The sequence below is a fragment of the Rhamphochromis longiceps genome, linkage group LG9, assembly GCF_057381845.1.
Source record: "Rhamphochromis longiceps isolate RC_006_pf linkage group LG9, R_longiceps_female_GT1.1, whole genome shotgun sequence".
NCBI classification, from domain to species: Eukaryota; Metazoa; Chordata; class Actinopteri; order Cichliformes; family Cichlidae; genus Rhamphochromis; species Rhamphochromis longiceps.
In genome coordinates this window covers 33,601,963-33,614,327 of record NC_140565.1, presented here as the reverse complement: position 1 = coordinate 33,614,327, position 12,365 = coordinate 33,601,963, and the positions used below count along the sequence as shown (strand labels likewise).

Here is a 12,365-nt window from a genome sequence, read left to right as displayed (position 1 = left end):
AAATACCAAGGGCTCAGAGAAGAGCTCGAGAGGATGTGGAGGGTGAAGGTAATGGTGGTCCCAGTGGTAATCGGAGCACTAGGTGCGGTGACTCCCAAGCTAGGCGAGTGGCTCCAGCAGATCCCGGGAATAACATCGGAGATCTCTGTCCAGAAGAGCGCAGTCCTGGGAACAGCTAAGATACTGCGCAGGACCCTCAAGCTCCCAGGCCTCTGGTAGAGGACCCGAGCTTGAAGGATAAACCGCCCGCAGGGGCGTGCTGGGTGTTTTGTGTGTGTGTATATATATTACAACAGTGAGCTTGAACTCTGGGTCAAAGATTCAAGTTGCAGTTATTTATATTTTCTATCACCTTAAATCTTCACTCAAAGACAAGTATCTTTGACAGTGTATATATAGATGTATTATGCATAAGAGACAAATATTGTTCCTTCAGTATGTTGGCATTACTAAATTTGGCTCATTGCTTACATATATTTATAAAAAGAAAATGTACGAGCTGTGATAACTGTTTCTGATAAAATGAAGAGTAGACTGATATATGAAATATTCCTTTATTGGGTGAGAAAATCAGACCATGTCATAACTGCTTTAAGTCATACAGAATAGATATCAGAGCCTTAAACAGGCTGACTTCTGCTAAATGGGTCAAACTGGGCAGAAAGTCTACAAACACATAACATCCTTATAGAATATGATGTAACACTATAGATCAACTTAGCTCAGAATATATAAAGCATATAAACAATTACAGCAATATGATGCAACAAACACAGCAGTGCTACTGATCCAAAATACTCAAAGCTTCATAGAACTGAAACCAACATTTATTTTTAGCTCCATTCTGCTGCTGATACAGACTTTAGGTTTCTGAACATTAAACTTGTTGCTGCCTTTCATAGTGTGTAACCTGAAGGCCCTGAGTACTTTCTCCCACACTGAAAACACTGGGATGATCACATCAGAATCAGAATCAGAATCAGAAAGGGGTTTATTGCCAAATGTTGAGCAGGTTTACAACATTAGGAAATTGCTGCGGTGCTTCAGTGCAAACATAGTGTCATAAATTGCGCTTAAATAGACATGAAAAAATAAAAGTAAGAATAAGAATTAAAAGTGCTACGTAGAAAGATATGTGCATGAGATATACATAAGAATAAGAATTAAGAGTGCTACGTAGAAAGATATATACATGAGTGCAGGTGGTGATCAGTGCCAAACATGGAATGATGCAGTGACACAGCGTAGGGTCATGTGTTAGTGGTGGGAACAGTCATATGGTTATTGTTCATGTGTCCAACAGCAGAGGGGAAGAAACTGTTCTTATGGCGAGAAGTTCTGGTGCGAATGGACCGGAGCCTCCTGCCTGAGGGGAGCAGGTCAAACAGACTGTGTCCAGGGTGAGAAGGGTCAGCTGAGATCCGAGCTGCACGCCGCAATGTCCTGGAGGTGTACAGGTCCTGCAGAGATGGGAGTCTGCAGCCAATCACCTTCTCAGCAGAGCGCACAACACGCTGCAGTCTCTGTTTGTCCCTGATAGTGGCTCCAGCGTACCACACGGTGATGGAGGAGGTGAGGATGGACTCGATGATTGCAGTGTAGAACTGCATCATCGTCCGTGTTGGCAGGTTGAATTTCTTCAGCTGCCTCAGGAAGTACATCCTCTGCTGGGCTTTCTTAATGACGGAGGTGATGGTGGGCTCCCACTTCAGGTCCTGGGTGATGGTGGTACCCAGGAAGCGGAATGAGTCCACAGAGGTGATGGGGGTGTCAGTCAGGATGATGGGGGGGAGTGGGGCTGTGTGCTTCCTGAAGTCCACAATAATCTCCACTGTCTTCTGGGCATTCAGCACCAGGTTGTTGTGGCTGCACCAGGACACCAGACGTTCAACCTCCCTCCTGTAGGCAGACTCATCCCCGTCCGAGATGAGCCCAATAACGGTGGTGTCATCTGCAAACTTGATTAGCTTGACAGACTGGTGGGTGGAGGTGCAGCAGTTGGTGTACAGGGAGAAGAGCAGAGGAGAAAGAACACAGCCCTGAGGGGAGCCGGTGCTGATGGTCCGGGAGTCCGAGACATTCTTTCCCAGCCTCACATGCTGCTTCCTGTCCGTCAGGAAGTCAGTGATCCACCGGCAGGTGGGATCAGGCACATTCATCTGGGAAAGCTTGCCTCGGAGATGGTCTGGAAGGATGGTGTTGAAGGCAGAGCTGAAGTCCACAAACAGGATCCTGGTGTAGGTTCCTGGGGAGTCCAGATGCTGCAGGATGAAGTGTAGGGCCATGTTGATGGTGTCGTCTACAGACCTGTTGGCTCTATATGCAAACTGCAGGGGGTCCAGGAGGGGGGCCGTGAGGGTCTTGAGATGGGAGAGAACTAGGCGCTCAAATGACTTCATGACCACAGATGTCAGAGCCACGGGTCTGTGGCTTATTTGAACATTACCTAATAAGACTGATAATAAGACTGATTCAGGACAGACAGTTATGTTAAACTTTCCTAGCAGTCCTTCACAAACAGGGAACAGTCTGTCTATTCTCTCCATCTGTCAGCTGCTGCTGGCTCTTCCTCCTCCTCTTCCTCACACACTGCTGAGTTTGTCCTGGTGGATCATCAGGGGTGCAAAGCCTCACAGATGATGTGCAGCAGTGGGTCCCTCAGTCTGTCCTCACTCTGGACACTTGCAGTCGTCACACATGGAAATCAAATGTGTGATAAGCTGCAGGATTCAAACACAAGTGTAAGTTATAAACACATGTTCATACTTTTATTCCACAATCAGAGAGAAAGAAACAGAGAGAGAGTGCAGGACAGACAGACGGGTGGCAGTCTCAGGTGTACACACTGCTACAAACAGGAGGATTTAGTGTTTGTGTTATTACGAGTGCTGCGTGTTGGCAGAGGCAGCAATATAACATAGCTAACATTAACAGTGCAGTGGATCCTGCTTGTGCCGTGATATTCATGACTGCAAACCGAGCAGCATCACTGACTTTCAGCTTGTTGTGTTTGTGGATATATGACTGACTTTAATTATCCACAAAATCATCACAATCTCTGTAAGATTATGGGCGACTATTGAACGGCGTATATTTCAAAGTAAAGGCTTTAAAACCAAGTTGGCACTAACATCGCTAATGTCACATAACTTTGCCGACATTTGGCCAACAGTAATGTTTTAATGTTCTTTGTTATTAAACATTTGCACATAAATAATTGACATAATATTCAGTACTTACTTCTAAAAGTTTACTCTTCAGCCATCAACCGTTTACACCGCTGACGACTACGACGAAGTCTACACCGCCACATCCTTAAAATTCAGGGAAATGAAGGACGCATTTGAGGGCCGCATTTCAAGCAGCCTTTAAATTGGGACAGCCTTCGTCGTGTCGCTGTGATGTAATCGGCCTTCAAGGCTGCATACCCTGAATTGGGATACAGCCATGATGTGGTGTCAGGGGAGGTTGGCAAACACAGATGAGACCCATTATTCTAACGACACCTCCCTATTTTGCAATAGCCACCAGGGGCATCAGAAAACTGATGAATTGCTGTGGGGTGTTTTGTCAAGGAGGCAACTGATGGTCCCAGCATCTTGCTGGAAGGAAGCATAAATAAAGGCGAACTATCAGCAACCCATACCTGAGTCATGTCGCGTCCTTTTACACTTGAACTATCTAAAGGTAGAAGTGGAGTTTTTTCACATTTTAAAAGACACAGATCAGAGCATATCATACAGGAGAGTTTACAATTTATTCTGGTGGGTTTAGTGTGTTTGAAAGCCCTTCAAGCACAGCAAAGGTTTAAAAAGTTTAGTCACGTTACTCCATCTTTTCTCTAACTGCAAAATCTCTATAGTACTAGAGCAGGGGTAGGCAACTCCAGACCTCGAGGGCCGGTGTCCTGCAGGTTTTAGATGTGTCCATGATCCATCACAGCTGATTTAAACGGCTAAATGACTCCTCAGCATTTCTGAAGTTCTCCAGAGACCTGGTAATGAACTAATTATTTGATTCAGGTGTGTTAACCCAGGGTGTGATCTAAAACCTGCAGGCACTCGAGGCCTGGAGTTGCCTACCCCTGTACTAGAGAGTCGTTATCTTAAAAGGTAAGAGTACAATGATTTGTATTATGATTTGTCTATTTATAAAACGACACTGAAAAAGTATGTAGTGGTAGGAATATGTTTAAAGATTTCAAGAATTAGGTTTTAATAAGAAGCCACAGACAGAATCTCTTGCACTTCTTGTTTGAGCCTATTTTCTGACACATCAGCATCATTCTTACATTTATCATTTATCATCACTAAACAGCATAAAATGAAGTTTACACTTATCCAACTACCCTGATTACATAACAGGGCTACTATAAAAAGTGTTTTTTTTTAATATTTGTAGCCCATCACAGCTTGATTTATGATTACTGTTTTCAAACTCATTCATTTTAATCAAGATTCATTGTATTCCTTTTTTAAAAGTCAACACAAAGGCTAAAACTAATCAAAGCAAATCACAGCATAGATATTTGTCTACAGGTTTGCATCATCTAATATTTTTTTATTGTCTATTAAGAAGTAAATGAAATAGCAGAATTTGTCGTAACAGATGAGCCTTGAACTGGTATTCTTTTTCCTCCATTAAAGCTTTTCTCTGTCTTCGTTCTTCCACCTCTCTATACATTTCATTTGTGTAGAATGTGTCGCCGTTTCCTGCCACCATGTCATCAATCTTCTTCATCAGCTCCTCCACCTGCTTTCTGTCTTTGCTTCTGTTGTTGAAGACGTGGAACCTGTTTCCACAGCTGTGGATGACTCGTCTGAGCTCTGGTTTGGCTTCACGTACATACTTCTGTATGGTGATTTCCTGGTCTTCAAGATCATCTCCATGGGTGAACAGCACAATCATGTAATGTTGAGCTTTTGGACCAAACAACGCCTGCAGGGCTTCCACAGAGTTTTTCTCCTCTGTGGTGAATCGACCGATTTGGAGCACCAGTAGAAAAACATGAGGACCTGGACTGGAGACTTCAACACATCTCACAATTTCCTTTTTGATCATCTCTGCAGATTTCTCAGTGTCCAGGATTCCTGGTGTGTCTATAACAGTAATTTTTCTCCCTTCCCACTGTGCTTCACCTGTTTGACAAGTTTCAGTCACTGACTCTGATCTGGGACAAGATTTGAAACATTTGTTTCCTAGAATGGTGTTCCCAATGGCACTCTTACCCACACCGGTTTTTCCAATCATCACAATCCTCAAATCAGGATCTAAAACACAATTCACAGGTTCAGTTGAACACATCTGAAAGGTTTTATTAATAAGCTCCATTTTTTTTTAAATAAATATGAGAACGCATTAACATTTTTCAAACAACAATTATAAAAACAGCTGATTAAATTTAATTTTACCTGATGCAGATGACGCCATAATTTTTATTCAGTGTTACAACTACACAGGTGAGCGAAATGAGTGTTAAAGCTACTGTTCAATGCATTATTTGTAGCTTCACAGCTGACACGCCTCCAGTATTTGCATAACAAGTTCATATTACAGAGACAATGACAAGCACACCTTGCAGATACCACGCAGCCTTTTACTGCACAGGATTGAAAGACTGTTTTACAGTAAGTGCTCCCATGAACTTACTTCAATATCACTGTTGCTTTGTATTACTAAAACAGGGTTGTTAAAAGACAAAAGGAAATCAGGAGTAGCAAAAAAATATTTTTACGATTCCTGTCAGGCAAGAAGGATCAAGAATCAACCAAAGACAAAAACACTGCCTGAGGACAAATACCGAGAACAAAAGAGCAACAGAGAAAGGTGAAAATTCAGACTTATGGATTTAGGAATGAAAGTTTTATTTAATGATTTGGATTTTTGAATGACATCATTGATGAGTTAATCACAAAGAATCAATGTGTGTGTGTGTCTCTCTGTGTGTGTGGTTAAGGATAATTGATAAATTCAATCAGAAAAAAAGATTATAAGTAAAACAAAAAAAATGTTTTGAGTATGTTGGATGAGCAGGGGGGAATTTATTTAGAATTTAACACTTTTCCCCCATGTTATACATACAAAAATGGAAATTCTGAAAATGTCAGCGTCATATATCAACAAATTCACTTCAGACTTCTAAAATGTAATTACAATTCCACTGCTCTTACTCAAATATGATCACAAACTAAACTTCTGCAAAGATCTGAAAGCAAATTGCATAATTTTCCACACTGTTCATCTGTAAACATTCACCTTCAAAAGGTCACACTCATATTACACCTGTTCAAGCTCAATTAGAACAATAATTCAGATGCAAGTGAATAAAAGAGCCCCTGAGTGACTTATATTGGTGTTAGTCAATAAGATGGATCAGAGGAGGAATACAGAGGAGGCAGACAACTGGAAGTAAGAGTAAGAGGAAGCCTAGCAAGCAGCAGACGGCAATTAGTTGTTGTTGTTTTTTTGTTTTTTGTTTTTTTTTTTTTGGGGGGGGGGGGGGGGGGGTGTTTTTATTTTTTAATTGTTTGTTTTTGTTTGTTCCACTGAACACTTAACAAATATGAATACTAATTCTGTTGTTGACCTTTCGTATCTGTCCCCTGATTTTTTTTGTCGTGCCCTTTTCTGAGTTTTTTTATTTACATACAATATTAAATAGGTAACATTAGTGCTGCAAATGTTATTTCAGGAAAACGAAAAAAACACTTTACCAAAATGATAAAAAGGAAACTTATTTCCACATCTTCTTTTGCATTTGAATGTTTTCAACTGCTCTTTGGTTTTTCTTCACTGATAACGCTTCCTCACTTCAGTTTTTAAACATTTGAATGGTGGACCCTGTAGTGATCTGTGTGTGTGTGTGTGTGTGTGTGTGTGTGTGTGTGTGTGTGTGTGTGTGTGTGTGTGTGTGTGTGTGTTGGTCATAGAGAGCACGTCTTCATCAAAGTTGTGCAGCAGCAGAAAGAAAACCAGACTGAGAAAACTGAGCAAAGTTAAGAAGAAGCAGCAGACAACCAAAAACAAACAGAAAAGCCACACCATGGGTAATATACAAGGAAAACAGAAAAAACAGGCAAAAGACAAACAACCATGGGAAACAAACAGCAGGTAAAGGTGAAAAGAGATACCTTCAGTTCAGAATTCGATATAACATTGTGCCAAAGAACTATTAAAGGATAAGTGTATTTAATGCTGTAAACTGATACATGTACCATACTTTGTAACTTTTGTAACAATTCCTTAAGTATCATTATTTTATCACATCAACAATCAACTGAATGCACAAGAGTAAGTAGTTTCTAAATCAGTTCATACGACTCAACTCTTACATTGTAGATCTGCCGAAAACACTAAGTTACCACATCAAACAAAGACAAAAGGTAAGGCACAACCTTCTACTGAAGTTTGCAACTATATTTTAAGGTGTGTGTGTGTGAGAGAGTCAAGAACTGTACACAGCACTTTAACTCAACTCTTTGCCTGAAGTTTTGATTAAATGTTATCTTTATAGACGAAGAGTCACGGAGGAAGCCAGTAATTAACTGTTCATATACCACATTTAATAAAAATGTATAATACAGGAAGTGTCCATAGTTTTAAATCTCTCTACATTTGTCATTATACTGTAGACTACAACTACTTTATTGTAAATTTTTCTTGCAGTAACGAGTCTGTGAGTACATTGTTTCCTTCATTTTAAAAACACCTCAAATGCAATTTAAATTTTTGACACTTTTCTGAAATGCTCTATTCTCTCTTCATCTTTCCCAATTATCTCAGGGCAAGATTCATTTTCCTTTCTCTCTGCATCTCCATCATCCTCTTTTTACTTATGATCTAGGACATAGACAGACCTCTACAACATAGGTGTCAAACTCTGGCCCGCGGGCCAAATTTGGCCGGCAGCCTACTTACATTTGGCCCGCGAAGCCATACCAAATTACTATCAGAGCTGGCCTACTGGTATTATACAGCTAATATATATATTGTTTAGTATTAAGCTTTGCTTGTTCCATATTCAGTTTTTCAGCAAAACGTGTCCATAAGAAAAGATTCATTCTTATATCTGGAGGAATAAATATATTTCAATAAATATTAACGTTAGCCCGCAACTTTGTTCCAGTTTTGAATTTTGGCCCACTGTGTGTTTGAGTTTGACACCCCTGCTCTACAAGAAGGAAACACACAGGACTGATTATCAGCATATTGTCTTGTGTTCTTGACACATCTTACTTTAAATAACCCATAAGCTGTTTAGATATTTTATGATGTGATAGTGATACTTCTAAACTCTGTAAAATAATCCAGAAACAAGCAAGAATGCCCTGAATCACATTTAATGTTATAGTTTGGGCAACTCCAGGACTCAAGTGCCGGTAACCTGTAGGTTTTAGATGTCACCCTGGGTCAACACACCTGAATCAAATGATTAGTTGATTACTAGACCTCTGGAAAACCTCAGGATATGTTGAGGAGATAATTCAGCCATTTAAATCAGCTGTGCTAGATTAATGACAAATCTAAAACCTGCAGGACACTGGCCCTTGAGGCCTGGAGTTGCCTACCTCTGGTTTAGATCATGTCCATAGATATTTGGGATTCAGGTGGGGTTTTTTTTGGTTTTTTTTTATCTCAAAGCATCCTTTGCTAAACATGGTTGGTGCTGCTCTCCCAAAGTGCTGTTGGTATGATTAGGGTTAGCATATATGATGACCTATACCTCAGAGGAGTAACAATGATAGTAATTGTTTAGAAATTAAAAAGTTCAAAGAAAACTAACTTTTGAGTTTGTGTTTGTATTTTATATCTATAAAAGCATTTCAGCGTTTGCATCTTTTGCATAAAAATGTTAAATGTTTTCACTGACAACATTTCACATGTCAACATGTCATTTAGGGAAATTCAGAATGATAAAAGGAAATCTGACTGGAAATTTTGGAAAGACTTTTAAAAAGAGTTTAAATAAAATATTCAACAGGTAGTAAAGGTACAAATGAAGTTACATGTGCAGCAGAGTTGAACACACAGTGTGATGGCATTAGAGAGACTTAATCTAAGAATAACATTCTGACGTTTTTGTGTGTGTGTGTGTGTTTGTGTTGTAGCGGGTACATCTTCATCCAAAGTTGGGCAGCAGCAAAAAAAAGAGAGAGCGAAAACTCATCCAAACTTCATCATGCGTTGTCTACAAGCACAGGATAAAGAGTCTGTAACTTTAACCTGTTTTGGTGCTGTTTTTGATTACGTTTTTTTGATTATCTATATTAAATCACATCAATGATGAACTGATGACACACACGCAGTTTTTGGATCACTTAATAAGGCTCAACTCTTAATTTGCAGATCTGAGTTACCATATCAAACAAATACAGAAGGTAAGTTACAACTACCTACAGAAGTTTGCAACCATATTTTCAGATGTGCGTGTGCAGTAAAGGGGTGTAGTACAGAAATCTGGTGCTTGTACACTGGTCATAGAGGGTACATCTTCACCTACAGTTGTGCAGCAGCAGACAGGAGATCAGAGAGAGAAAACTGAGAAACCTTCAAAAGACACGAAAAATTACCAAGATCAAGCAGAACAGCAGGTTGAGTCCTGCACCAACTATCAAGACTCAAACAAAGAGAAAACACTGTCTGAAGACAAACAATTGGGACAAGAGAGCAGGTAAAGGAGAAAATGAAGATTTGTGAAATAAGAACTGGACAGAATTTTGTATATAAGAAATATTAAATACAAAGTTTATTGAGTGATGTTCACTGATACATCCCAAAAAGTTGATTCTTTTCATCAGGTTTGTAGTGAAAATCCCACTCAAAACTGTAAAACCTTATGCATTGCTTGTAATTGTTTATGCTTTGAGCATGGCTCAAGTCATAAGCAATTACATGTGTCAGTTAATAAAGTTTACCTTCTACATTGTAGATCTGCTATAAATAAGTTACAGCATCAAACAAAGACTAAAGGTAAGTCACAACTTTGTACAACGTGTGTGTGTGTGTGTGTGTGTGTGTGTGTGTGTGTGTGTGTGTGTGTGTGTGTGTGTGGTAAAGGGCAACGGTGCAACACAGAAATCTGGGCACTGTACATAAGTGACCTCTGTTGGCTCTTTTATTTATCTGTTTAAACAAATGATTGAGTCAAGAACTGTACACTTCACTTTAACTTTCCTTCCTTGAATACCTGCTTAATATCATGCTGACGTGTGTGTGTGTGTGTGTGTGTGTGTGTGTGTGTGTGTGTGTGTGTGTGTGTGTGTGTGTGTGTCTGTCTGGGGACATGCACTTTGGTCATAGAGGATTCATCTAAAGTTTTGCAGCAGCAGACAGAAGATCCGAGAGAGAAAACTGAGAAACCTTCAAAAGAGAAGAAAGGACAAAAAAAACAAGAGCAAACAGAACAGGAGGTTGAGACCTGCACCGAGGGTCAAGAATCAAGCAGAGATAAAAAACTGGCTGAAAACAATCAACTGGAACGACAAAACAATAGGTAAAGGTGAAAATTGAGATTTGTGAAACAAAGATTGGACAAAATTTTGTACAGAAGAACTACTAAACAAAAAGCTTATTGAGTGATGTACTGACACATTCATTAGTTAATAGAGTTTATCTTCTACATTGTAGATCTGCTATAAATCCTGAACTACAACATCAACCAAAATCTAAACGTAAGTCACAGATTCCTGTGTGTGTGTGCAAAGTGGGTCCGAAAAGTTCAACACACTACCTACAGACTAACAATGCACTACCGTACCTGAGTTGCAACTGACCTTTTTCTGGACCTTGTGTTTGATCATCATCATTTCAGGAAAGCACACTTACACCACAGTAAACCTTATTCTTTTGGGAATGGCCGGGACTGGAAAGAGTGCCAGTGGAAACACCATCCTCGGAAAGAAGCACTTCTTTTCTAAACCCAGTTCAAATCAAGTCACCACAGAGTGTCAGGTGGTAGAAACTGAGATAAAAGGTATACATGTGCGTGTGATTGACACTCCAGACATATTTGATGATGACACTGAACCATCAGTTCGGGACAAACATGTAAAAAGGTGCAAAGAGCTCTGTGGGTCAGACCCCTGTGTGTTTGTACTTGTGATGCATGTGAGCAGATTTACAGATGGTGAGAGAGACATACTGAAAAAGTTAGAAAACACTTTCGGGCTCAAAGTGAAAGAAAAAACTGTCATCCTGTTCACCCGAGGAGACAACCTGGAGGAGGCAGAAATGGCCCTTGAGGATTTTCTTCATTCCTGTCAACCTGGTCTGAAGGAAATCATTGAAAAGTGCAACAACAGGTGTGTTGTTTTTGAGAACCGCAGCTCAAGTTCAGACCAGGTGGAAAAGCTAATGAACACAGTGAACATGGTGTTAAAGAAAACAGCAAAGATACAATAAAAAGGTCTTAGTTGTGATTTATATGTGTATAAATATTAAAGAAATTAAAGCTTTAATGATTAGGAAGAAAGTATTCAAAATCATATACAAATTGCATTTGTCTATGTGTGTGAGTTTACAATACAGGAACTCCAGCAACATGTGTGTGAGCACATGGACACAGTGAGCATGATGTTAAAGAAAACATCAAAGATAGAATTAAAAGAAAATTCACCACAGATTCTACGAGACACTAATATTTTATCAATTTTGCTAATTCTTAAAAAATATACAATTTTCAGTGCTCAGTATTTTGTGGATCTACTTTAGTTATTAAATGAATAAAGATTAAATGACAATCGCAATGCATGTATAATGTGGTTTATTGCATTTGTATTTGAAATGCTCTGAGTCTCTGAATTCAGAATCACATTAATTTATGCTGTGTAAATAGAAATGTATCGCCATCTACTGGACATTTGATGTACAAGTACCGTAGATTTCCACTAACAGAACACTGGTGGTTACAAAAACTGATTTCATTTTTCACATATTATTTAATTATCCAAATTCTTTTAGGGTCCGTTTTTAGAAGACATGCCTATTTGTGGCCACATTTATATTCATATATATATATTTGAAAACTGTTTACTGAAATATTCCAATTACTGTTATATAATGCACACGAACATAATATATAGACTCTCAGCTTTAATTTGAGAGATTTTGCTGTGAACAGACAACATGCAGGATTCACTGCAAGGTGCAAGCCACTCATAAGCCTCAAGAATAATATCGCTTGATTGGACTTTGCTAAAAAAAAAAAAAAAGCATACCACATCATCTGTAAAACACGGCGGAAGCAGTGTGATGGCTTGGGTGTCCAGGGCTGCCAATGTCACTGGGACACTAGTGTTTACTGATGATGTGACACAGGACATAAGAATTTGAATGAATTCTGATGTGTTCAGACATGCAGTCAAATC

The 12,365-nt window shown here is 39.4% G+C and overlaps 2 protein-coding genes across 2 annotated transcripts; one reads left to right on the top strand and one right to left on the bottom strand.

Moving 5' to 3' along the window:
• Positions 1-4,560: 4,560 nt before the first annotated feature.
• On the bottom strand, positions 4,561-5,430 carry LOC146662703 (GTPase IMAP family member 9-like). The gene is made up of 2 exons (XM_085417912.1): positions 5,412-5,430; positions 4,561-5,270 (listed from the first exon to the last, which is right to left on the bottom strand). Exons 1-2 carry the CDS (start codon positions 5,428-5,430, stop codon positions 4,561-4,563), a joined length of 729 nt encoding a protein of 242 aa, XP_085274038.1.
• Positions 5,431-7,042: 1,612 nt separating this feature from the next.
• On the top strand, positions 7,043-11,400 carry LOC146662702 (uncharacterized). The gene is made up of 2 exons (XM_085417911.1): positions 7,043-7,046; positions 10,811-11,400. The coding sequence occupies exons 1-2, from the start codon at positions 7,043-7,045 to the stop codon at positions 11,398-11,400; spliced, it is 594 nt and encodes a 197-aa protein (XP_085274037.1).
• Positions 11,401-12,365: the final 965 nt, after the last annotated feature.